This window comes from Mustela nivalis (genome assembly GCF_964662115.1).
Source record: "Mustela nivalis genome assembly, chromosome: 9".
Taxonomy (NCBI): Eukaryota; Metazoa; Chordata; class Mammalia; order Carnivora; family Mustelidae; genus Mustela; species Mustela nivalis.
The window spans coordinates 108869770-108894568 of record NC_139028.1 but is presented as its reverse complement, the minus strand read 5'-3'; the positions used below and the strand labels follow the sequence as shown (position 1 = coordinate 108894568).

The window sequence follows — 24799 nt, the reverse complement described above, 5'->3', positions numbered from 1 at the left end:
TATAACAACTTCAGTCATAAATTCTCCAAAAACTGGAACCAAACGAGATATCCTTGACTGGAGAAGAGATAAGCAGACAGTGGTACGGCCAGGCCCTGGAAACCCATCAGCAAGAGAAAGGAATGAGCTTCCAGTGCACACAGGAAGATGGATGGATCCATTTCAAAAGCGTTATGCTGGGGTGCCTGGGTGACTCAGTGGGTTAAAGCCTCTGCCTTCTGCTCAGGTAATGATCTCAGGGTCCTGGGATCAAGCCCAGCATCAGGCTCTCTGCTCAGCGGGGAGCCTGCTTCCTCCTCTCTCTCTCTCTCTGCCTGCCTCTCTGCCTACTTGTGATCTCTGTCTGTCAAATAAATAAATAAAATCTTAAAAAAAAAAAAAAAGCGTTATGCTGAGTGAGAGAAGCCATAAAGAAAAGACTACATGATAAAGGATTGTGTGGTTATGACTTTCTGGAAAAGGAAAAGTTATAGGCACGGAAGACAGACCAGAGATAGCATTCTGGAAGCCTGAGCAGAATTTGACATAATGTCCCAAGATCTCACACAACTGAGGATGTACTGAGGATGTTTTTGCCTGTGCAGGAAGAGGGTAGTGTGAGCATGAGGCAGCTTTCTGAGGTGATGGAAACACTCAGCATCTTGATTTTAATGACTGTTACTTGACTTCCTATCTTAGTCAAATCTCATTGAACTATACACCTTAAAATGGTGAATATCGTGTGTATAAATCAGACCTCAATGAACAAAAAGATCAGATTTATAGCACGGTGCAGGCTTTCAATAATGAAAACAGAATCAACAAACATAAAGAAGTACTTGTTGGAAGAAGGATGGAATGAAGTGGAAACTGGATTTCGGGTTAATATTGATAACAGTTTTTTAAAAAAAATTATTTATTTAAGACCTAGAGAGAGCACACAGGAGGGGTAGAGGGAGAGGGAGAAGTAGACTCCCCATTGATCAGGAAGCCCCACATGAGTCTCAAAAGGGGCTCGATCCTGGGACTGTGGGATCATGACCTGAACTGAAGACAGATACTTAAACCTCTGAACCACCCAGCCCAGGCTGATAGCAATTTTATGTGACTATAACTTTGTGGGTAATTTTTGTGATCTTTTTACATTTCTTGGGGCATAGTTGGACAATAGAAGCTGATGATACAGCAGGCTGAGTCACAGGTGTACCAAACCTCCAGGTACAGAAGGGGTCTCTATGCAATTGTGTTTAAAGACTCAGAAAAAAAAAAAAAAAGATTCTTCAGTCGTAATTTTTAAGAAGAAAAAAAATCTTTGTGGGGGGTGAGGAGAAGGAATATGGTTTCAGGGCATCAGAAGCTCTATGTCATTTTCGGGCTATCCATGGGAAATGAGAAGTGAGACAGACTAAGTCAGAATTGTATAGCAACTTAGTGGCTGCCCAGTGTAACTTGAGAACTAGCAGAGTTTGGAGAGCACACTAGTCCCCCCTCATCCTGAGAGTCAGGGGTGAGCAGGGCGGGCAGGCAGGGTAGAAAGTATAGAAAAATCGGACACAAAGAAAAGATGAGGGGGAGGAGAGGAAGAGAGAAACAGCGGAAGCCTAGAGAGAGGGAAAAGAAGATGGAGGAGGAGGAAGGCAGGAAGAGGAGGAGAAAGAAGAGAAAAAGGAGGAGAAAGGAGACACCACTGTGAAGGGAGGTGTCCAGTGTTCTTTGCAGTTACTTCCGGTGTCACTCATCGGTGTTAGTTTTTAACCAGCTTGCCTCTGAGCTTTCCGTCTTCAGGGCTGACCTCTCTTTTGACTAGTTGTATATTAAACAGAATGTAAACAATAACGGCTTTAAAATGGTTTGGTGCCAATTTTCATTTCTTGAGCCAAGGTGAGTGTTGCCTTTGACCTCAGTTCTTTCGCAAAGGCACATGGTTTTACAAAGCGACTTTTCCATGCTATGAGGTTGTTCAACACACGGGGCTGAGGAGGATGTGAAAGCCCTGGTCCTTAGGGAGCTCTGCCGTCCCCTGTTTTCGTGGACTTTCAGCCTGCTGCAATCCCCTAGTTTATCTAGGTCGACGGACCCCCAGGGTTTGGAACATGGCTCCTTGTAGTGGCTTCTTCCTGTCCCCTGAGTGCTGACATCGGGCAGAGGTAGTAAAAAAGGGACCAGAGCAGGGTCTGAGGGTTTGGTAACTGGAACTGATGGCTCGGAGGCTTCACAAAGACCAACCAGAGAATAGGTCCCTGCCCAGTGGTTTCCAGGCTCTTTTCATTGAAGTACATGCTCATATCTGTGTTTTATTTACATCAAGATGGCTATACTCAAGTCCATATCCAAAATAAAGGTTTGAGGAATTAGTGCTTTTTTATTATTTGAAGGATTCTGTGCTTTTTTATTCTCCCCTAGACTATTCAGTTTCATTAACAACAACAACAAAAATGCATGTGCAGACCTACTGATGGCACACGCATTAATTTTTCTGCAGTTTGTAAAACACTGACCTGGAGCTGGGCCCCCAGAGTGTTGTGAGACAAAGGCCGCTCCCAGCAGGACCACCCAGCAGTGAGTGGTTCCTGGTATCCGTGACAACTCTTGAATCTCCCGGAGATGGTGCCTGAGACTTTGCATTTTAACTACATTCCTAGGCGATTCTGTGCTCACCCAGGTTTGGGAACCACTGGCCCCTGGGGGAGCACATAAGCTGCTCCTAGCAGAGGTTTCCAACTGCGATCTATGGAGCCCTGAGGACTAGAGCGGATGCCCCTCGGGGAGACATCTACTGAGCTGCTCATGTGCCAAGTCGTTTCTGCTTCTCAAAGAAAGATCTGAAATTTGGGAGAAAGAAAATGCATGTGATAAGGGTTTTGAGTCTTCATCTCCTTAGAAATAAGTGAAGTTCTGTCTGCCAAAGGGAGAATCACGGAAAGGGAATGGCTCCCTTTAGTGGTAAGGAAACGTTACAGAACTTTGCTTCATAGACACTGGTCCTATTTCAAGGGGAGCCTCTTTAGAAATGCAGCTTCCCAATGTGGGAGATACTGAACAGTTTAGCAAAAACGTAAGAATCTTGTATTAAAAGCCATATTTTGAAAGATTGTTGTCAAACAAGGCATGCTTATCACCTCCAAGGAGAAGAAACTTTTTCTTGGGAAATGGATTTTAATGTATACCAATTGTCTCTAGAATACCATAGTCTTTTTCTTTTTCTTTTCTTTTCTTTTTTTTTTTTTTTTAAAGATTTTGTTTATTTATTTAGAGTGAGAGTACAAGCAGAGGCAGGGGCAGAGGAAGAAGGAGAGAGAGAATTTCAAGCAAAATCCATGCTCATTGTGGAACCAGATGTGGGGCTTGATCTCAAGACCTTGAGATCATGATCTGAGCAGAAATCAAGAGTTGGCCACTTAACCAACTGAGCCATCCAGGTGCTCCTAAAGTATCATAGTCAGGGTGCCTGGCTGGCTTGGTGGGAAGAGTATGGGTTGTGAGTGCGAGTCCCAGGTTGGATATAGAGATTATGTAAATCAATAAAGAAATCTTTAAAAAAATTAAGTATGGGAGGCACTCTGCCTTCGGCTCAGGTCATGATCTCAGGGTCCTGGGACCAAGCCCTGCATTGGGCTCTCTGCTTAGTGGGGAGCCTGCCTCCCCGTCCCTGTCTGCCTGCCTCTCTGCCTACTTGTGATCTCTGTCTGTCAAATAAATAAAATCTTAATAAGCAAATAAACAAACAAATAGATAAATAAAAGTACCATGGTCTTTTAGGAACACTAGAATCAATTAATTGTCTTATAAAAATATGTGTGTGTGTGTGTGTGTGTGTGTGTGCATGTGTGTGTGTATTTTAAAATGAACTACATGCTATATATTTTTTTCTTGTACTGAGCAGTCTATATGTAAGCACGAATATGTGTATAGACAGGAGACACACATACACACACACATATTTTTTTCTTGTAAATCCTCAATTCATTATTTGCCTTTAGAAAATAAAGACGAAATGCTAAAAAAAAGTATAAGGAAAGGAAGTTTAATTTTTAAGAAAATCTTGACTTTTTTAAAATAAAAAATGATTTGCAAGTGGTGGTAGAAGGATGAAGAAAATAGGTGAAGGGGATTAAGAGTTTACAAACTTCCGGTTATAGAATGAATAAGTCACTGAGATGAAAAGTACAGTGTAGGGAGAACAGTCAATAATATTGTAATCACTTTACATGGTGTCAGGTGGAGAGTACACTTATTCTGGTGAGTGTGGTTAATGTACAAAATTGAGAATCACTATGTGGTGTATCTGGGACTAATATAACATTGTATATCAATCATGCTTAAATAATAAAAATTTTAAAAAATGATTTACAAGGAAGAAAATATCTACTACTGTTGACAAAAGAACATACTGGTTAGGGCAGAATATGATTCTGTATTCTGGTTCAAAGGGAAGTTTGAACTGTTCTTGCTGTTTTTGATATGTGAATGATTAGATATAAAAGTCAAGGCTGAAGTCAAAACTGAGGTGAATGGTTTTAATTCTAGGCAGGAGGTCATAATCAGCCTCAAAGAAGCAAATGCAGATTTTTCAAAAGATCTTCCAACTTTAGTAAAGCACCCTTGAGTCAAGGATCTGGCGTTAGCTAATGTGAATTTTGTTAATAAATTCTGCCTTGCTTTGTTGTGCAGAAATGTTCCATCCTTCTGTACCTGGGTCTCCTGGGCTACCTTTGACAGCCTGGGCTTGGACTCACCCCTCATATCCATGCACTGCAGTTTTCCTGTTCTACATCTCCTCTAGGAGGACACCTGGTGCCTTTGACTAGTCCAATAAGCCAATCCTCTGAGAGGTACCACTGAGGATAAACTCAGAGATGCCTCCTCTCCACCATCACCACCAGCAGCTTGATATATCCAGAGATATATCTAACTTCCAAAGTGGTGGCATTCTATCTAACTTAACCCTATGAGTTATGTCTAACTTACAAAATATTCCACAATAGGGATATGGGGCCAGCACCAAGGGAGGAACACGAGGCCGTGATAGAGATGTTTGGGATTGGCTATATTTTGGAGCAGGTTTCCCTAGCTTGCGTTTTTCTCAGAATCAGGCTATAAAAATGGCTCTTTACTTCCCTTACTTCACACATCCATCAGAGACTGCATGGGAGAGAAGACTGAGATCCAAATGCAATCCGAATTTTAGCTAACTACCAATTTCATTTATTTGCTTGACAAATTAACAGGTTGTCAGAAGACCAACTCAAATATGATATTGTTTTCTGTTCTCTTAAAAAGGAAGCCTGGATAATGAAAAGTCATTTATTCTTCAGCCTTTGCTTCTTGTGGACTTGAGTCAGGCACATTCCAGCAATGGGCACAGGATAGGATTCCTTTCTCTGGAGGGCTGGCTGGGAATGAATGCCTAGGAAATGATTTTGAAATTCTTAGAGGGGCCTGAAGCCTAAGGTATCTACTCCTTGGTCTGATGAAGACATGCAAGCACCTTTTGTAATACTACAATAGAGGAGAAATTTTTATGGATGAGCTTATTTCAGACCTTAGAAAATCCAGTATGAGGCAGCAGGCCTAGTGAAACATGCACTTAGCTGAGGCTCAGATATCTCAGATCTAGCCGTGCCTCTGCCATTCATTAGCTAGGGAAGCTTTGATAAAGCATGAAACTTACCTCAGCTCATAGTCTTAGGGTGCCTGGCTGGCTCAGTGGGAAGATTATGTGACTCTTGATCCCTGGGTTGTGAGAGGTAACTTTCTCACAGAACTTATTTCCTCACCTGTAAAGCTCACCTGAGGTGTTTGGGTGATGTAATCTTTGGAGTCTCATTAAGAGCTGACAATTTATGGGTCTGAGACTCTTAGTTGTCAACAATCTCACCAAGATAAAACCTTTCAGAAAAGATTGTTTCAGGCCACCCTTATTAAAGGATGCTGCTGAGGGACAAAGGGAGAACTTTGGTCTCAAGATGGTCTTCTACTGTGTTGTGAGGAAATACTTTTCAGTTTTGACTTTCAATCTAGATTTCATAGCATCTATTCTTTTTCAGAAGGTCCAAGTCTTCTCCTCAGTCTCCTCATTGATGACTTCATTTCCTGGTTCCTCAGGGTGTAGATCATGGGGTTCAGGACAGGGATGATGACCGTGAAGGTGATGGAGACAGCTCTGTCCATGGGGAGGGCAGTGAAGGGCCGGGCATAGACATAGATGCAGGGCACAAAGTGCAGGGTCACCACAGTGATGTGGGAGGTGCAGGTGGAGATGGCTTTCCTTCTGCCCTCCCCAGCGTGAGACCTCAGCATCATCAAGATGACTGTGTAGGACACAAGAAGGAAGACAAACCATAGTGTAGAGATCAAACCATTGTTGGAAATCATTAAGACCTCAAGAGCAAAGGTGTTGGTGCAGGCGAGTTTGAGGACCTGGGGGACATCACAGTAGAAGCCATCAACGACATTGGGTCCACAGAAGGGGAGGGGCAGCAACAGGGAAATCTGCACGATGGAGTGGACAAAGCCCCCCACCCAGGAGGCCACAATGAGGGCAGTGCATCGCCCCCTACTCATGATGGTCACGTAGTGTAGGGGCTTGGAGATGGCCATGTAGCGATCGAAGGCCATGACAGAGAGGGAAAAAATGTCTGCCCCACCGAGAAGGTGGAAGAAGAACATCTGAGTGATGCAACCATTGAAAGAGATGGTCTTTGTCCTTGACAGAAGGTCCACGAGGACCTTGGGAGCAGTGATGGAGGAGAAGCAGATATCCAAGACTGAGAGATTGCGGAGCAGGAAGTACATGGGGGTGTGAAGGCGGGACTCACAGGTCACAGTGACCATGATGAGGATGTTTCCCATTACAGTTGACATGTACACCAAAAATAACAAAGGAAATAAGAGCAAACTCAGCTCTCGGGACTGGGTCAGTCCTTGAAAAATAAATTCTTTCACTCTGGTGTAATTTCCCTGCTCCATTGTATCATATTTTTTCTTCTTCAACTACCTGGGGAGAAAATAAGAGTGGGTTTCCAAGGGAGGTAATTAATCAAAGCACTGAAATCAGCATGCTATTAAATTCTTACTAAAATTTTTTACAGTTGCATAATTTTACATATTCTATATCCTTCTTGAAAAGCCACTAGGTGGTATGAGAAGTGAGGAGAATAGTTTTGTTTTGCAATGAATACTCCTGTATCTAATTGTTAGGAATTTGGAAACACACAGGGGAGAAGTATAAAACACGGTCTCATGGAAGCTTAGAGAATCTTCTCTCATACTGTTTCACAGTAGACAATTTGGCATAGTCTGTGCAAAATTTGATAGTACTTGATGATCATCACTGTTAAGACAAGAAAAAGTTTCCAGTTTGCTTTTCCCCCAGGACAAACAGGTTGCAGCTGCTAACACAATTTGAGCACATGCTGCTTTTGTTTTCAGTTTTTCTTCTCCTTGGTGTCTTCTTCTCTTTTGTCCATGGGACTTGGCAAGTGATAGCTACAGTCCCTGCTCCTCATAATGCTCTTGGCAAAGACTTTATCACCTGGGTCACAAGACAAATGCCTTTTTCTTAGGCTCACTCCCTTCTCATCACCTACACTTGGATGGCACTTCCTCTCACCTCGCTATTTGCAAAAGCTTCAGTTTTGTGCAAAAATCACAGATTTTAGAACCAGTAGATCTGAATTTGAATATAGAATCTGTATTAAATGAGTAGGTAGCTCATTCATAGCTGACTCTGAGTTTCTGTTTATCATCAGTGAAAGTGGGTATAATCATGTTTGTGTCATAGGGCTGTGAAGTTTGAATGGGTTTGTTTCATTCTTTAACTGGAGTCTCTTTAATCCGCATTCTTTAACCTGCAGACCACAGGTCCCTTCACACAGCAGCTGCTGACATTTTGCAGGTCCCGTCTTCTCTATCGCATTTATTTGGGAGATGCTGTTACGCTTTTTCCTACAAAAGATAGTTTTTTGAAGTAATTACAATGAGGACCAAATGTAGTGTTTAAAAAGCAGATGTGTCCCATACAATGGAGTATTATTCAGTTCTAAAAAGAAATGAGCTGTTGAGGCCATGGGAACAGAGAGGAACCTTAAATGCATATTGCTAAGTGAAAAAAGGCCATCTGAAAAGTTACACACTGTATGATTCCAACTATATGACATTTTGGAAAAGGCAAACTGTAGTAGAAAGATGAACGGTTGCCAAGGGCTGGGGTGTACAGGTGGGGAGGGATGAGTAGGTGAAGCACAAGGGATTTTTAGGGATTTTTATACATGGCTCCATGCATTTGTCAAATCCACAGAACACATAACACTAAGAATGAACCGTAATACAAACTAAGGACTTTAGTTAATAAATAAAGAGAATATTTACAGTAAGCACTGCTTTAGGTGGCTTTTGCAGTTTTGTCAACTGCTTACAATAAAATTGCCCTTTGTAGCTTGCTCTCTCTTAAAAAAAATCAGCTTTGTTAAGGAGTAACTTGCATATAATAAACTGCACATATTTAAGGGGCACAATTTGATGCCTTTTGACAAATACATGCACCTGTGAACCCGTCTCTACAATTAGGATAAGGAACATCTCCATTCACTCCCTGTGCTCTGGAGAACTGTGGAATTCTTTGCACATAATGACTCTGCCCAAACCTCTGCACAAAGACAGGACCCAAGTTTATCAGGCGCTGGGGCAGCAGAGGGCTGTGTGTTCAGGATGTCTCCAGCCTCCCGTTAAAGCGCTTACCTGAGAAAGGACAGAGCTGCCAGGAGAATTTACTGTCTGTTCCAGCTGACATGTGGACATATAGGCCCCTGACCTCCCTTTCTCAGAGCATTTACTAAAAAGGGCTTTCAATCATGAACATGGATTTCTTGCAAGGCAGTTTTTCTCAGGCACCTGAGAACTGTTCCTTTGAATGTGCTCATCAGGAAGAACCAGCCTCTGTCTCTTTGTCTACACGAGGTCGGAATCCTGACTTCCCTAACTGCCGGCTAACAGAACAGAACTAGTCTCAGGGATGCTGACCGGCCCCTTGCCATCATTCTCTTCCCGGACCCTCCCCTTTTTGCTCTTTCCTGTCCAGAATGCCTGCTGTTACCGTTGTGCAAATGAAGATGGAACTCACTTTTTCCCCAGCTCCAAGTACTTACTGGTCCTTGTCATCACTTAAACGAACGGCCGGCGCTGTTCGGGTCTGACACTGGGTTGTGCTGCTTCCCTCAGTATTCCCTCCACACTGATGCCAGGCCAGGCCTGCTGTGTGGGATGGGGCTCTCTGCTCTCACCGGACTTTCTCTCTCATTTTCTCTTCAGAACAGAACTGCTCCTTCACTAACTTTCTGTTCTCTTTCCTTTGAAGCCCAAGCCACAAACACTCATTTTCTAGGCTTTCTGCCAATGATCTATTGACCCGTCAGTAACTCTCAGAGAATTTCATTGCCTTCAAATCTTTTTTGTTTTTAAAAGGGCCAGACATCTTCTTCAGAGTAAAGATTTTTAAAAAATCTTAAAAATAAAATGACCAAAGCACATGTAGTGTTTTAGAGAAAGCACAGAGGATTTTGTTTTATTTTGATCTATGGCATAGAGTAATGTGGTGCAGAGGAAGGATATCAGGTTGGGAACAGGGGCTCCGGTTGCCTTCACGGATCAACAGTGGAATCCTTAAAGGCAGTGAACTCCAGGAAGGTCATTCCTATCATCAATGAAATGGGAGCATTTGCTGCCTTAAGTCCTTTTGAAAGTAGGCAAGGTCTGCATAGCATCGAACAATATTAGGTGGACCCATTGATCTGGGTAATTTCTAGGCCTTTGGAGATTTAATGCTGAATTATTCTAAATAATATAGCCTCAGTTACCTTATGACTAGTCAAGACTGTGTGTTCTACCCATTGCTAACAGTTAATAATCCCAATTAACCTCAGATTGTTTCTTGATATTTAACTAAGAGCTGACTGGTGGTGGCAAGAACAATTGCTGATGTCAAGAATTCTCAGGGGCAGTTGGTCATAGCTGTTGAGAGAATGGGCTTTGAAACCCACATGCATGAGGTTCTGTGCAGATGTTAGTCATAAGCATGACCAGGTCATCAAAATCATCAAGAAATACTCCAAACATGCTCTTCTGAACACCAAAAATGTGCTCCTCTGTGCACAAAAGGGATGTGGAACTAGGAACCTAACACATGGAGAATGGGAGGATGACAGAGAGCCCCAGTGTATGGATATGTCTGCTTGGAACAAAAAAGAAGAAAGAAAACAGAGAAGTGTCATTTATATGTTGGATTTTTTGTTTTGTTTTGTTTTGTTTTTGGCAAGAACAAACTCAAGATCCCAAAGTTCTTCTTCAGAATCTTGTCTGGGTAGAACCACCTTAATAAATCAGGCTTACTGAGTGGCATGGAATCCCCAGCTTGGGGGAAACCTCAGTCCCACTGTCTAGCACACATTGCCGCCCCCATTTCCATCTCTTTACAACTGATTTCTCTGTATGCTCTTCAAGCCACCTTCCTTGTATCAAAGAATGTGTTCCTCTTCCCTTCATCACTATGGTTTCTAGCTTTAATATACATAATAGAATATACAGGAGCATTGTTAATATTCAAAACACTTTTGTAATTCACAGTGACATTTCAAAATTGCTGGGACATGGCCCCATATGCACAGACACACTAGCACACCTCAAAATGAAATGACCTCATTAAAGGTCCCAAACTCGAATCCCTACCTGTTAGAAGTAGAGCTAGCCATTTGCCTGCATACACTGACCTTAGGAGACACTAACTGTCAAGGAATATTCTCCTTTAAGGCAGATATGCATCTGAAGGTTGGTTGGGTCAGGATCTTCTTTCTTCCTGTCAGAGGCAAAGGGCAGCTCCAAGAATCGTCTCTGTGTGGTACTACCACAGTCCTATCACGCTGCCTTGTGGTGTCCCTACATGAGTACGGGTCTCTCAGCCCCAGAACCGGCAGAAGCTCACCAAAGGGAATTATTGTTGGATGTGGCTGCTAACTCAAATAGCCAGACTTTCCTTTTGGGACGAAGCTCCCTGGAGTGTTATTAAGAACTCATGCAGTGGAGGACACACTTTGGTTTTGCAGCTTTCCTAATGTAGGGGAGGAGATGAGTCCTCCTAGACCTTGGGCTTAGAGCCCAAATATCTTTGCCTGAAGGGCTCACAGGGGACAAACAGGAGTCCGCCTCCTTAAGAGGTAGGAACTCAGGGAAAATGAACAGAATTCCCAGTAGAGTGTATTTCAGCCCAATTTGCCCCAATTTTTTCCCAACTCATTCCAATTTTTTTCTTTCTAGGCCGATGGTTTGCTTGTTGTCCTATTGATATACATCAGAAACATCATAAAGATTGGGAAATGCATTTCTCTTTGTTTTCCACCAAACTTTTCCTATGAAGAGGGGATATAAGCAAATAAAAGATATGTTGGTACTATTCACTCATCAAATATCCAACTGCGAAATATTTATTGAGCATCTACCATGTACTGGGCCCTATGGTTCCAGAGGTCCTAAAAGCAGAAAGTTGCAATTTGCTTCTCATCTCATTCCCTATATCATTTCTGAAACCTTGTCTCTCAGCATAGATCAATGGGTGGTCTCACTTGGACATTGCATACCTCCAACTGAAAATGTCTACGGTAGGGGTGCCTGGCTGGTTGAATTGGTAGCTCCTGTGACTCTTGATCTTGGGACTGTGAGTTCAAGCCCCATGCCAGTTGTAGAGAGTACTTAAAAATAAAATCTTTTTAAAAAGTTTATCTGAGGGGTGCCTGGCTTGCTCAGTCAGAGGAGTATGTGACTCTTGCTCTTGGGGTTGTGAGTTTGAGCCTTGCATTTAGTGTAGAGATTACTTAAATAAATAAACAAAAAAAATTTAAAACATTAAAAAGTTGATAGGATCTGATCATTTGATTTGATCATTGTTATTAATAAATAAATTCTTCTCTTGCTGTGGCTGGCACTATTATCTGCTTGTCCCAAGGGCTCAGTAGCTCTGAATCACCTCTGACATTCCTCACTACCCATTTTCTTTTGTCTCTTGTAACCTTTTCTGAATAAATTAATTTTTAGGTTTCTTTCATAATTTTCAATAGTTTTTCATAATTTACTTCTAGAATTTGCCAGTCCTGGCCCTGATATTCATGCTTTTGTACAATCCCCTCCTCTTGTGTGTGGAGGGAATTTAGTGACTTGCTTCTAATAAATAGAGTACAGCAAAAGTGATAGGATGTCACTTTCAAAATTAGGCTATAAAAGACTGACTTCTAGGGGCACCTGGATGGCTCAGTGGGTTAAAGCCTTTGCCTTCAGCTCAGGTCATGATCCCAGGGTCCTGGGATTGAGCCCCACATCGGTCTCTCTGCTCTGTGGGGAGCCTGCTTCCTCCTCTCTCTCTGTCTGCCTTTCTGCCTACTTGTCATCTCTGTCAAATAAATAAATAAAATGTTAAAAAAAAAAAGACTGACTTCTATCCTGCTACACACTCTTTTGCCTTGATTGTTCACTCTGATGAAGTAGGCTGCCATGTTGGAGAGGTCCACATGGCAACGACCTGAGGATGGGCTCCAGCCAACAGCTTATAGGGAACTGAGGCCCTCATCCCAATAGCTCATGGTTCTGGCCAGCAATCCTATGAGTGAGCTTAGAAGTAGATCCTTCCCCAGTGAACCTTGAAATGAGACAATAGATCCCTGCTGACACATTGACTATCACCTTGTGAGAGACCCTGAAGCAGAAGATTTAGCTAAGCCTTGCCTGGTTCCCAACGCACACAAACTGTGTTTTTTAAGCCACTAAGTTTTGGGGTAATATGTTATGGAGTAAGAAGTCACTAATCCAGTGCTGAACTGAAAGTCTTTTTTATTGAATAAGAGCTATGTTGAGAACTCTTTCAAACTTGAAAGAGTTTGAGTTTCTCAGAGAAATCCAGAGTGACGATATCACTCCTAAACTAGCTGGTTTGCATATATTGATATGTTTACTTGCTTAAAAAATACCATGGGAATTTAAAATCAACATTCCTTACGTAGAAAAAAAGTCACAGATGGTAGGACCAAGCATATGTAACCTGTGTAGGATAAGCTAGAATCAGTTTATTTGTAATAACTAAGGATATGGCTCTACCTGGAGAAAAATATAGATTAATCCAAGTAATTATGTGATGTCATATTGCAAGAGAAGTAAATTTAATGGTGCTTTCATGAATTCAGTTGCTTTTCCCCACTGTGTTTGGTCAGGTTGCTTTGCATGTCTAAACAGTCCAAGTGAAGCTTCATGGGCACATTTTGCTGGGTTGCTGTCATTTGTAGGATCTTGTACTGGGGAACATAAACTCTGATTGTACATATCTTTGGTTACTTAAAAATCCACCCAATCACAAAGGTTTTGCTCAAGGTGAAGTCAACATAGAGGTAGAAAATAAAAAAGAGGCATCATTGTGAAAAGTACGTAAGATCTGGAGAACAATGATGCCAGAGCAAAGATGGAATCACTTAGTATATGGTCCTTTGGTCTGAAGATGGATCTAGCCTAAGACAAATTTATGTCTTTATTGTAATTTTAATGCTTGGAGAAGTGTGTCTAATATTGGAAAATAATTCAGAATATTTTTGAGTGGTAAGAACAGAACAGAACATAGAAAAGGACAATCAACAAAGAAAAATCAATCATCTCTGTAGGACCTTCTAATGTATTAATAAATGTTCATTTACAATTAGCTGATGGCAACTGTAGGGTTAAGTGAAGGTTGTCTTCTCTAAGGTTGTCTACTAAGCCAATCTCCTCTAGTCCAGTGTTTTAGCTTTTGGGACCTGATATTTCAGTTTACTGTCACTCTAATTTCCAGGATTACCTTCCCCTTCCTTTAAATTAAATTTCCTTTCCCCAAATTTCCTCCATTTTGGTTTGATTCTCTGTATATTCCAAGGGTCCAGCAGTACTTCCAGCACATCTACACGTTAACAGAATCCTCTTAGAGACAAAGTATAGTCTTTGTGATCTAATCCATTTGTGATTTCTTAGCACAGAATCATAGATGTGGAAGAGATCATTAGAGTTCATCATTTTTCATGTTCTCCTTTTCTTTCTAGGAATAGAGCTAGATTACATTCTCCAGATTCCCTTGCAGTGAAATGAGATTATATGAACAAGGGCTGGTCAACGGAATGTAGCCAGAAGTGGAAAGTACCACTCTAAGGACTTGCTAATAATGACCCTTCCCCTCTCCCCACAATTCTTTACAACATTTTCTAAGGATTTATTTATTTATTTGAGGGGGTGGGGGAGAGAGAGAGAGAGAGAGAGAATGCATGCCCACGAGTGGGGGAAGGGGCAGAAGGAGAGGGAAAGAGGAAGCAGATTCCCTGCTGACATTGGAACTCCATTCAGGGTTCAATCTCATGACCCTGAGATCACAACCCCAGCTGAAACCAATAGTTGGACACCCAACAAACTGAGCCACCGCAGTGCCCCCCCCCCCATCTTCAGATTAAGGGGATTCTTAATCCTCTCTCCCTTTCTCCATTTGCTGGATGAATGGAGAGATTCTTAGGACCTTGGGAAAGGTGGAGCCCAAGGTGGAAGAAGCCTGTCTCTCTAAATGATGAATGGAACAGCTCTTTCTAAAGACCAGCACTGGCCTGTGCCCTGAGCATCAAATAAATTTTTACTCCAGTTATTAAGTACTTTGGTTTTGGATGTTTTTGTCACAGCATTTTATCTACTCTAACAGACGAGTGCCAGCTTCTGTGGCTTGAGCTTTATTAGGAAGAAAGACATAGTCTAGTAAAATCAATCAATCCCAGCAAAAGATCAGTTGGATTATTAGGTAAACCTTCTCCATTATCTTTCTCATCCCTTTCATTACAAAGACTAGCAAATTCCCAGATTCAGTGATTAAGCATTCATGCTTTTTTAACATCTTTTTTTTTTTTTGACAGAGATCACAAGTAAGCGAGAGAGAGAGAGAGAGAGAGAGAGAAAGGAAAGCAGGCTCCCCGCTGAGCAGAGAGCCTGATGCGGGGCTTGATCCCAGGACCTTGAGATCATGACCTGAGCCAAAGGCAGAGGCTTTAACCCACTGAGCCACCCAGGCACCCCACCTTCATGCTTTTTATGACCCTTTCTTTACCTTTTAATGGATTGAAAAGGAAGTGTTAAAAAGTTGTGGGTTCCCTACATGCAGAAACAGTGAGGAATTTGGGTCTGACTCATCTGTGATTGGGATAATCCTACTATACAATGAGGAGTCAGTTTTTTTCACCAGCGGAGTGCTTAGCATCTCTATTTGCTTAAGCCTTGCCCAGATTCAGGTGAGCTGTCTACAGCCTTTACCCATCACTGACTGTTATTTCTTGATGAATGCTCCCACTCACAGCATTACCTCCTTCTATCTCGGAAGAAACCATGGCTTTGAAGTGATTTGAGGATCCTCTCTTCCCAATAGAAATCATGGATTTGCATCACTTAAGGGACCACAAATGGAGTTCTACTTTCCTCGTAAATGTCCACTAGTGGTATTCTCACTTCACAAGTGCACTACTTCATGGCTACATTGAGCTCACCATTGCACAAACGTGGCATATTTTTATAATGGTCTCTCCCCATTGGTAATACTGGTTTCTTTTCTTGGGTTGTGTTTTTCTGTCTTTTCCCTTTGAAAAGGTCTACTCCCTAGAAAATGCCTTTTGAAACTCTCAGGTAAAGTGTCTACAATATTCCCACAGCACTTTGTTCATCTCTCCATTAATGCATTTTGGGATATGGCTCTAGGAATGTGACTATATTTAATCTTTTTTCAGCAATCTGAATCCTAGTACTGTCAAGCACATAATGTGTGCTCTGTAAAATATTTGCAGAATGAATAATTGAAAGTGAGTAATGGAAGTGATGAATGAGCTTCACCTTAAAGCAGTGTCACCTAGAGGCCCTTAGTACATACTATACTACAGAATCCACTTCTTTGAGGACTCCCTGATATCCATAGATACCCCTTTGTTTTTGGCATTAAAGTGATCTCTTCCCATTTTGAGAAAGTGAGGTTTAATGTCTATACTTACCTTTGGGGGCTATCTCATTCTTACAGAACTTAAATCTTTTCTGAATGCCCTAGTCGTTTCTTTAGTCTCCTCATGGCAGACTTCATTTCCTGATTCCTGAGGGTGTAGATCATTGGATTGAGCAAAGGGGAGATGACAGTGAAGGTGACAGAAATGGCTTTATCTGTGGGGAGGGCAGTGAAGGGCCGGGCATAGACATAGATACAGGGTACAAAATGCAGGGTCACCACAGTGATGTGGGAGGTGCAGGTGGAGATGGCTTTTCTCCTCCCCTCCCCAGCGTGAGACCTCAGCATAGCCAGGATGACTGTATAAGATATGAGGAGAAAGAAGAAAATAAACCAACTGACCAATCCATTATTGGAAATCATCAGGAGCTCCATGGTGAAGGTGTCAGTGCAGGCAAGTTTGAGGACCTGAGGGACATCACAATAGAAAGTGTCAAGAACATTTGGTCCACAGAAGGGGAGGGGAAGCAACAGAGAAATCTGCACAATGGAGTGGACAAAGCCCCCCACCCAGGAGGCCAGCACCAGGCTAGTACATCGTCCCTTACTCATGATAGTCATATAGTGAAGGGGTCTTGAGATAGCTATATAGCGATCAAAGGCCATGACAGAGAGAGAAAAAACATCCGCTCCTCCCAGAAGGTGGAAGAAGAACATTTGAGTGACACAGCCATTGAAGGAGATGGTTTTTCTCTTTGATAGAAGATCCACTAGGACCTTGGGAGCAGTGATGGAGGAAAAGCAGATGTCCAAGATAGAGAGATTGCGGAGCAGGAAGTACATGGGGGTGTGAAGGTGAGCCTCACAGGTCACAGTGACCATGATGAGGAGGTTTCCCAGCAGAGTTGTTGTATACACTATAAACAAGAAGACAAACAAGACCCAGCTCAGTTCTCGAGACTGGGTAATACCCAGGAAAATAAATTCTTTCACTCTGGTATAATTTCCCTGATCCATTGGGTCACAGATCCTTTTCAAGTATATGTTTGGAAGAAATAACAAAGCAGTTAAGGAATGTGTTATAACATCTACTGTTGTCTTTTCTGTCTCTTGACTCTTGGTGTTTTTCTTGGGAGGAAGCTCTTTTCCCATGCATGTATTGTGCCTGCAATTCAGCATGCCACCAGTAGGTGGAAGATTATCTGGGTTTTTGACTCCCGTCATCCAAGCTGATGGGTTCTATCAGAATGGTCACTGAAATACAGGTAACAGGTCTGTGAACTTACTCAATTGTACTTTTACAATACAATCTGACACTTAAAATAATAAACAATAAACATAAATTTGACTATATGAAGAATTTTGTTCACAAATACGTCACAACAATTAAAAGATAATCTACAGATGGGATGATGTATGTACAATATGTATATCTGAAAAAAAAATCATGTCCAGAATATATAAAAAAAAGTGTACAAAGCAGGGGGAAAAAAAGATGACAACTGGATCAGAAAACAACAAAGGCATGAACCAGAACTGCTCAAACGAGAATATCCAACTGCCAGTTCAACTTGATTAGTTATCAGAAAAATGCAAATTAAAATTGCAGGAAGAAACTACTACCTACACACCCACATGGCTAAATGGAAAACGATCAGAAATGCCAGGTGATAGTGAAGATGTGGAACTGAACTCATATAGTTCAGAAGGGTGGGTGAAATTGGCACAGCCACTCTATGGTCAGGGTCTATCTGCTCATGCTGTATACATATCTCATAGGATGGAGGTAGGTACCTAAGAACATCTCTTCTACTCCTAGGAAGTCTGTATGCACGTCACAGGCAACACAGGACATATCCTACAATGTTCACAGGAGCACTATTTGTAATTGCTTCAAACTGGAGAAAGACACAAACACCCACCAACAGTAGGAAAGATAAATTGTGTTAAATCCACACAAGACATCAGTGGGAATGATCTATGCTGTGCGTAATGGTATAAACGAACCTTGTTATGTTTATAATGTGGAGCCAGATTAGCCAGGCACAAAGGAATGCACACTCTCCTATTTTGTTTACAAAAAGGATAAAAAAGATACAAAATGAAAGGAAACGTGAAGAAGGTTTCTAAGGTGCTGGTAATGTTCTGTTTCTTGATCAGGGTTATTGTTTTAAAGGCGTATTCAACATGTGTGAAAATTCATACAGCTGTACATTCATGGATGGGCATTTTCTGTATTTATGTACATCATACTTCCATGAAATGTAAAACGTAATAATCCTGTGGTGTTTATAACATTTTAATCTCATACTTAAGGAATGAATTTCATTGAAAGTGACATTAAATGGACCACTCACTTTCACTATAGTTACTTTTAGAGTTTTGCAGTTGTAGCCCTTACCAGGTACAAACTCAGGGTTGCCTTCTTATTTTTCTCTCACTTAGAGACATAAGGGCCTCCCAAATCCTTATATTATGTAGGCTGCCCTGTAGTTCTTTCTCTGATTCTAGTTTTAATTTCTGCATTTTTTTCATTTTGTTCCTCTAATCTTAGGGAAAAAAATTCCTTAACTGACCACGGTTCCCCACGCAGGACTCTCTTTTTTGCTCCCATAGAAACATAAGATAAGAGCTCCTCCCCATTCCATTATCATTTGTTCCAATTCAGCTCAGTCTCCCTGTCTTGGGGCTTTAGTAATGACATGGAGTGACAAGAATAAATGTTCAGAATAATGACTGCAAGAGACTTCAGGTCTCCAGGATCCCAGAATTAAGAATTGCCCTCACCATATACTCACCATGGCTAGAAGGTAGAGAAATCATTTCAGGAATCTGATCAATCTGGACAGCAGAAGCGTATTTTAATGGATGACAGCAATCCACTCTAGAATATTTCTTTTGGATACTGGAATGATAAGTTAACAGGTTTCAAATCTTTTGCTCCAGAAACCACTGCAATAAGCCCGAATTTTCTATGCCTCATGTCCTCTCCCTCCCTCCTTTCTTTCTCGCTCCTGTTTTTCTTTACCATATCCATTTTCTTTATTTTGTTCCTTATATACCATTTCCATGATGGTATTAGGATTCTTCTAATTTATACATACATACATACATATAATATGTACAGTTGGTTAAGCATCTGCCTTTGTCTCAGGTCATGATCCCAGGGTTCTGGGATGGAGCCCTGCATTGGGCTTCCTGCTCAGCAGGGAGTCTGCTTCTCCCTCTCCCTCTGGCTGCCTCTCTGCCTGCTACACCACCTGCTCATGCTCTTTCTCTCTCTCTGTTAAATAAATGAACAAAATCTTTAAAAAATTATGTATATATAATGCACATATATGTGCCTACACACACACACACACACACACAAGCACACATACAAAAGGAGAATTATTATGAAGCATTGGCTCACACTAGTATGGAGGCTGAGAAGTCCCACGGTTTGCTGTCTAGAAGCTGCAGACCCAGGAAAGCTATTGGTATGAATCAGCCCTAGTCTGATGGCCTGAAAAACAGGGAACCAATGGTATAAATGATGAGATGAGATGTTCTGACTCAAGCAGTGAGGCAGGAGAAAGGGTGCGAATCTCTCCTTCTTCCACTTTTTGTCAAACCATTCAGGTCCCCAAAGGATTGGAAGATGTCCACCTTAGCTGGGAAGGGCAATTCATCTACTCTACCAAGTCCACCCACTCAAAAACTAATCTCATCTGGAAACACCCTCACAGATACACCCAGAAATAATAATTAATCTGGGTACCCCGTAGCCTTCAAGTTGGCATAGAAAATTAAGCATTATGATGACGGTCAGATCATTTTTTTTAAAAGAGAGAGAGTGCACATGCACACAAGCGATGGGGGGAGGGGCAGAGGGAGTAGGAGAAGGGGAATCTTAAGCAGGCTCCACGACCAGTGCAGAGCCTCTCATGGGCCTCGATCTCACTACACTGAGATCATAACCTGAGCCGAAATCAAGAGTCAGATGCTTAATCACCTGAGCCACCCAGGCACCACTGAGATGACCTTTTTGAGGGAAAGGTGACTCAAACATCTGTCTTTTCTTTAAGAAGTTTACAGTGAAAACAGTAAGAGTGTTGTAGCTTGTGCAATCAGTGGACAGAATAGTGAGGAGGTATAAAATCATGGCAGATATATACAAAAACCAGCCCCATTTGGGCACATAATGCTTGTAAACCCTGTCTACCAGTCCAGATGAACAGAATCGCCCCACACTTGCATTTGGGATACACCTGGGTGGATCAGCTGGAGTGCTTAGCCATTTGGGTTTTGCCACTTCCTAGCTGGCATCACCTTTGGCAAGTTACTTACCAACAGTCCTGAGCTCATGGTAAACATAAGATTCACAGGGCCTGGCTTAGCGTTAGTTCCTAGCCTGCACCATTAGAGTTCATCAGCAACACGCTGACAGTAAGACCTACCTCATACGAAGGATCCTTCTTAGGAGTGGGTGAGATTATATATCCGTTTCGGAAGCGGTTGGGGAAGTGGATTCTGCTAGGTGCTACTCTGTGTCATCAGCCTCGGGGGACGGCTTCTTCCTTACACATGCCAGGTCCACCTGCGGAGGCTTGTCTGAGAGCTGCTCCTCTTGCTGTTGGTTCAAAGCCCTCTCTCCAACATTTTGGGGCAGATTTAATGTGCAATCTCTTCTTTGGTAATATTTTTCTTTGTTGCTCAAAAAATTCAGAATACTGTATCACATAACTGCTTATAAACACCAATACATTTATTTTTGTATGCAGTTGTAAATAGAGGTATTCATATTAAAAAAACCAATCCCCAGTTGGAAAGGCGGTCATCTGGATATCAAGCTCTGTGGGCAGGGAACGGTGGCAGTGGTTGGGGTGATGAGGGTCTGTGCAACTTTCAAGGTCTCAGCATTATGGAAATATGAGCAGAATAATGAAGCTCTACTATGCTTACTCTGTCTTTTTAAAATAAAGATTTTACTTATTTATTTGACAGAGAGAGAGTTCACAAGCAGGGAGAGTGGCAGAGTGAGAGGGAGAAGCAGGCTTCCCACTGAGCAGAGAGCCTAATGTGGGCCTTGATGTGGAGCCTGATGTGGAGCTCAATCCCAGAACCCTGGGATCATGACCTGAACTAAAGGCAGATGCTTAACCAACTGAGCCACCCAGGTGTCCCTATTTTTTGCTTGCTCTTAGTGAACATGAATGGAGTGATTCTTATATGCTATACTGACTGCATCATTTTATCTTTTCCAAAACCTACAGTATCCACATGAAATAGATATTATCTTGATTTCTCAAGTGAGGACGCTGAGGCACAGAAAGGTTAAGTAAATTGCTCAAGGTCTCACAGCTGGGAGAGCCATGGCTCAAACTAAGATTTGTCTTATTGCAAAGACTGATGCTGTTAACCTAGGGAAACTCTACTTCTTCCCAGCGTTGATCAGCCCTTCCCAGAAAATGCTGCAAAGAAAAAATAATCTTTCCAAATCAAGTGAAAGTAGTACGTGGGTGTTAGGAGACCACACATCCTCTCCTGTGAGAGGATATCAGAGTGACTAGGGATTTTGAAAGAGTAGACTTTGCCATCTTCGGAGGCTCCTTCATCAACTACATGCTCTGCTCCAGGGCAAGGTGCAGAAGTGAGATCTGAGCAGCATCACCTTAAATATAAATTCCTCTTGGAACTAATGGCTCTGGTGGGTTCCAATGGATGCTGTCTTTTTATGAAGACTGGGAAGGATACTTTGAGAGCATTAGATTATGCATATCGGATTGAAACACATACATAATACAGAGTGGGGAAGGGGAATGGACAAAGAAATAAGTTTTATGTTTCTTTGCAAGGTGGAGATACGGAGCACAAGAATTTCTCGGAAATCACCTCGAAGGGGACCATCCTTAGGAAACAAGCTTTTCACATATGTTGGACAGAGTCTGTAGCTACAAGGTTACCTTGTACCCCAGCTTTCCACTGGGTAAAGGCTGCCCCAATCTCTACATGGAGTTAAAGCTCTCATGTCACAGTTTTCTTTTTCCCAATACTGAAAAGCCTCTATTCTTAATTGAATCTCCAGAAGTTTTAAGAGCATGGGCCATATTCATTAGTACATGAGGGCATAGATAAGCTAGCCATTAAAACACCTTACTCAAAACCCCCAAACTTCCATTCCCAGCCAAGAAACATACATTGAATTCAAGAATATTGATTTGGAGCTGTTTTTCCATGGCAGTCACCCTCCTGAGAGCTGGGATATTAGCACCTTCTCAACTACCTTCAACACTTTGAACTTCAACATCCCACCAAGCAGAATATGTCCCATCCCTGAAGCCAACTTACCTTCTTCTTGTATTCTGTAAGCCCCACTTTCCCTTTTCTTAAGAGTGATTTGCTTCATTAGAATTTTGGTTTCAATAGGAACATCCTTATATACTTGCCATGTTTCTGAAAAATCAACACTGACAGCTTTTTAGTTTCAGAAGTTCACGCATACCAGCACTAACTGACTTCAGTCTCCAAGTGGGAAATTGATCCTCTTATGATGCTCAAACTGCATCTTAGAAGAAATAGGTTCTGGGGAAATTCTATGTTTAATGCAAAGCCCAACTCAAGGTTAGTTAGTGGTTTTGTTATTTTCTTCCTTCAGATGGGAAAAGGCAGCCTCAGGGAATCACATCTTACTGACTCTTCAACTTTGCCTTACAGTTTCTCAGTTCCCTCGATTAGTCCCTCAGCCACAAGCCCAATATAGGAATGAGCAAAGGGAATATTGTTGGTTATGAACAAGGAAAGCTTAGTGGCCAATTCTGTGAAGTTCCTATGGGAGTCATTAAAACGTCACCAAGTCCTACTCCTCTCCCTCATCTCTTCTCTGTCCCCATCTCACACATAATGCTGAGGTCCCAGAACACGTTCAGGATGTGTTCTTTTCTCTGGAGGAAGCATTATCGTCTTTGGCTCAAGAAGATAGCATTGTGTTCAACCACACCAAGGACTGTGCAGTCTTCCTCCTGACCAAAATCCATTAGCTTGCAATCAGCTGGGAAATGAAACTTAAGTAAAAGAGCCTCCATAGAAAAATCAAAGCCCTGTGACTACTGATAGGGCAACTCTCAGAGACTGGACAGTGTAGATTTATCTGTGCAGTTTCTGTTTAATACAATATATACATTGCCCCTGTATGATTACTTTAATTTTTAAGAACAATTTTATTTTTAAGTAATCTCTACACCCAATGTGGGGTTCAAACTCACGAGTCCAAGGTCAAGAGTCATGTGTTCTGCCAACTGAGCCAGACAAGGGCACCCCCTCACCCCACCCCATGCGATTACTTTAATCTACTACATGTCTGAGGTTCCTAGTTCACTTAAAACCTAAGGAGGTAGCACAGTGACAGCTCTTGATACTCATCAGTTTAGTTACTTCAACATCATTTTATATTATTCGGTTCATGGCTACCCAGAGATGTTTATCACTAACGTGTTTGATTCAGGGAACAACGCGAGAAAGGGTAATTTGAAAGCTATATGTATGCCCAGGGTCTGTTAAATTTTCTATGGTTCTTAGTGGTAGAACTTAAGAAATAATAAAAACTGATTTAAATGGAAAACCTGCAGTCCAAGCTGTGATTTGATGTCATTCAGATAAATGACGTATGTTCATGTCATCAAATGCTATTGCTTTCCCCTTCCTCTGAATTACTGATCAGGTTATGTTGTGCATTTTGACATGGTTTGAGGAGGTGTCAGGAGCAATGGTGTGGCAGCGGTTTCTGGGTTCTTGCCCTTGGGGATTATGCTTCTGCAACACAATGATTCAGACCCCATATATCTTTGGTGCCATACAATTCTGACATAGTGATAACAATCTGATTTGAGTGAGTCACCAGAGATAAGGTGGAAAGGAAAGGACATATTTGCATGAAATGGACTATAAAGTGGCATGTGGTGTGTATCTTTTATAAGCAGTTTCATAAGGAAAAGCCTAAGGGCTGTTGAGAACAGAGCTACCTGAGTAATGGAGCAGGACTATGAATGGTGACTTGACCAGTATGAATTATTCTTGGAATTTTCATGCTAGAGGATGTAGGTTAATATTGTCAAATTTAGAATTGATTGATCAGGTGACAGGAAATGGCAAACAATTGAGCCAGTTAGTTAGTGAATGCTTATAGGGCCAGCCCAGATCTGATGACAGATAAAACTGAAGTCCGTCCTCAACACTCAACTCCCTTTGGCTAACTCTCCTCCGGCTCTTTTCTGTCCTACTGACTCTGACTTTTTGGTCTGGTCCCTTATCTCACTTTCAAAGCTAAGGTTTATCTTTGGCTCATTATCTTCTTTTGATCTGAAACTCTTTAGCCTTGCAACTTATCAGCTGTAGAGTGTCTATTTAAGCTTTTATGGTGACAGAAAGCCAGAAATTTTAAGATGATAGATGTTTTGAATTCAATGTACATCCCTTTGTTTTTTATTCCATCAGTTTTTTTCCCCCTAATAATGAGGAATATGGGCCATATAAGAGAAGAGGTTAATGGGAGGTTGAATGTGTGTTAGGCAGAGCAGTAAGGGTGACATTGAGAATGACATTTGCCTTGCACTGAACATTTACTATCTGCCAGGCATTGTGTGTTTCACACATGTCATCTCCTTTTAACCTTACCAGTGACTCCATGAGATGCATAATATAAGTATCTTTGTATAGTGAACTATAACCTATGGAGAGACAAGATAATTTGCTCAAGATTACACAGCTGATGGATAGCAGAGATAAACATTGGATCCAGGTCACAATACTTACTTTTTACTTTACTTC

The 24799-nt window shown here is 41.8% G+C and overlaps 2 protein-coding genes across 3 annotated transcripts; both read right to left on the bottom strand.

Annotated features, from left to right (window-relative positions):
- Positions 1–3987: 3987 nt before the first annotated feature.
- Positions 3988–9297, bottom strand: LOC309872890 (olfactory receptor 4D9-like). Of its 2 annotated transcripts, none has more exons than XM_082747858.1 (2): positions 9101–9297; positions 3988–7926 (listed from the first exon to the last, which is right to left on the bottom strand). In XM_082747858.1, exon 2 carries the CDS (start codon positions 6946–6948, stop codon positions 6013–6015), a length of 936 nt encoding a protein of 311 aa, XP_082603984.1. In that variant the 5' UTR covers positions 6949–7926; positions 9101–9297; the 3' UTR covers positions 3988–6012. The 2 variants fall into 2 exon arrangements, with proteins under 2 accessions (XP_082603984.1, XP_082603983.1); XM_082747857.1 differs by having other exon boundaries at positions 9126–9297.
- A 6778-nt stretch (positions 9298–16075) lies between these two features.
- On the bottom strand, positions 16076–17011 carry LOC309872891 (olfactory receptor 4D9; the record flags this gene model as incomplete). Its single annotated transcript, XM_082747859.1, has 1 exon — positions 16076–17011. The coding sequence occupies one exon, from the start codon at positions 17009–17011 to the stop codon at positions 16076–16078; it is 936 nt and encodes a 311-aa protein (XP_082603985.1).
- Between the last annotated feature and the right edge of the window lie 7788 nt (positions 17012–24799).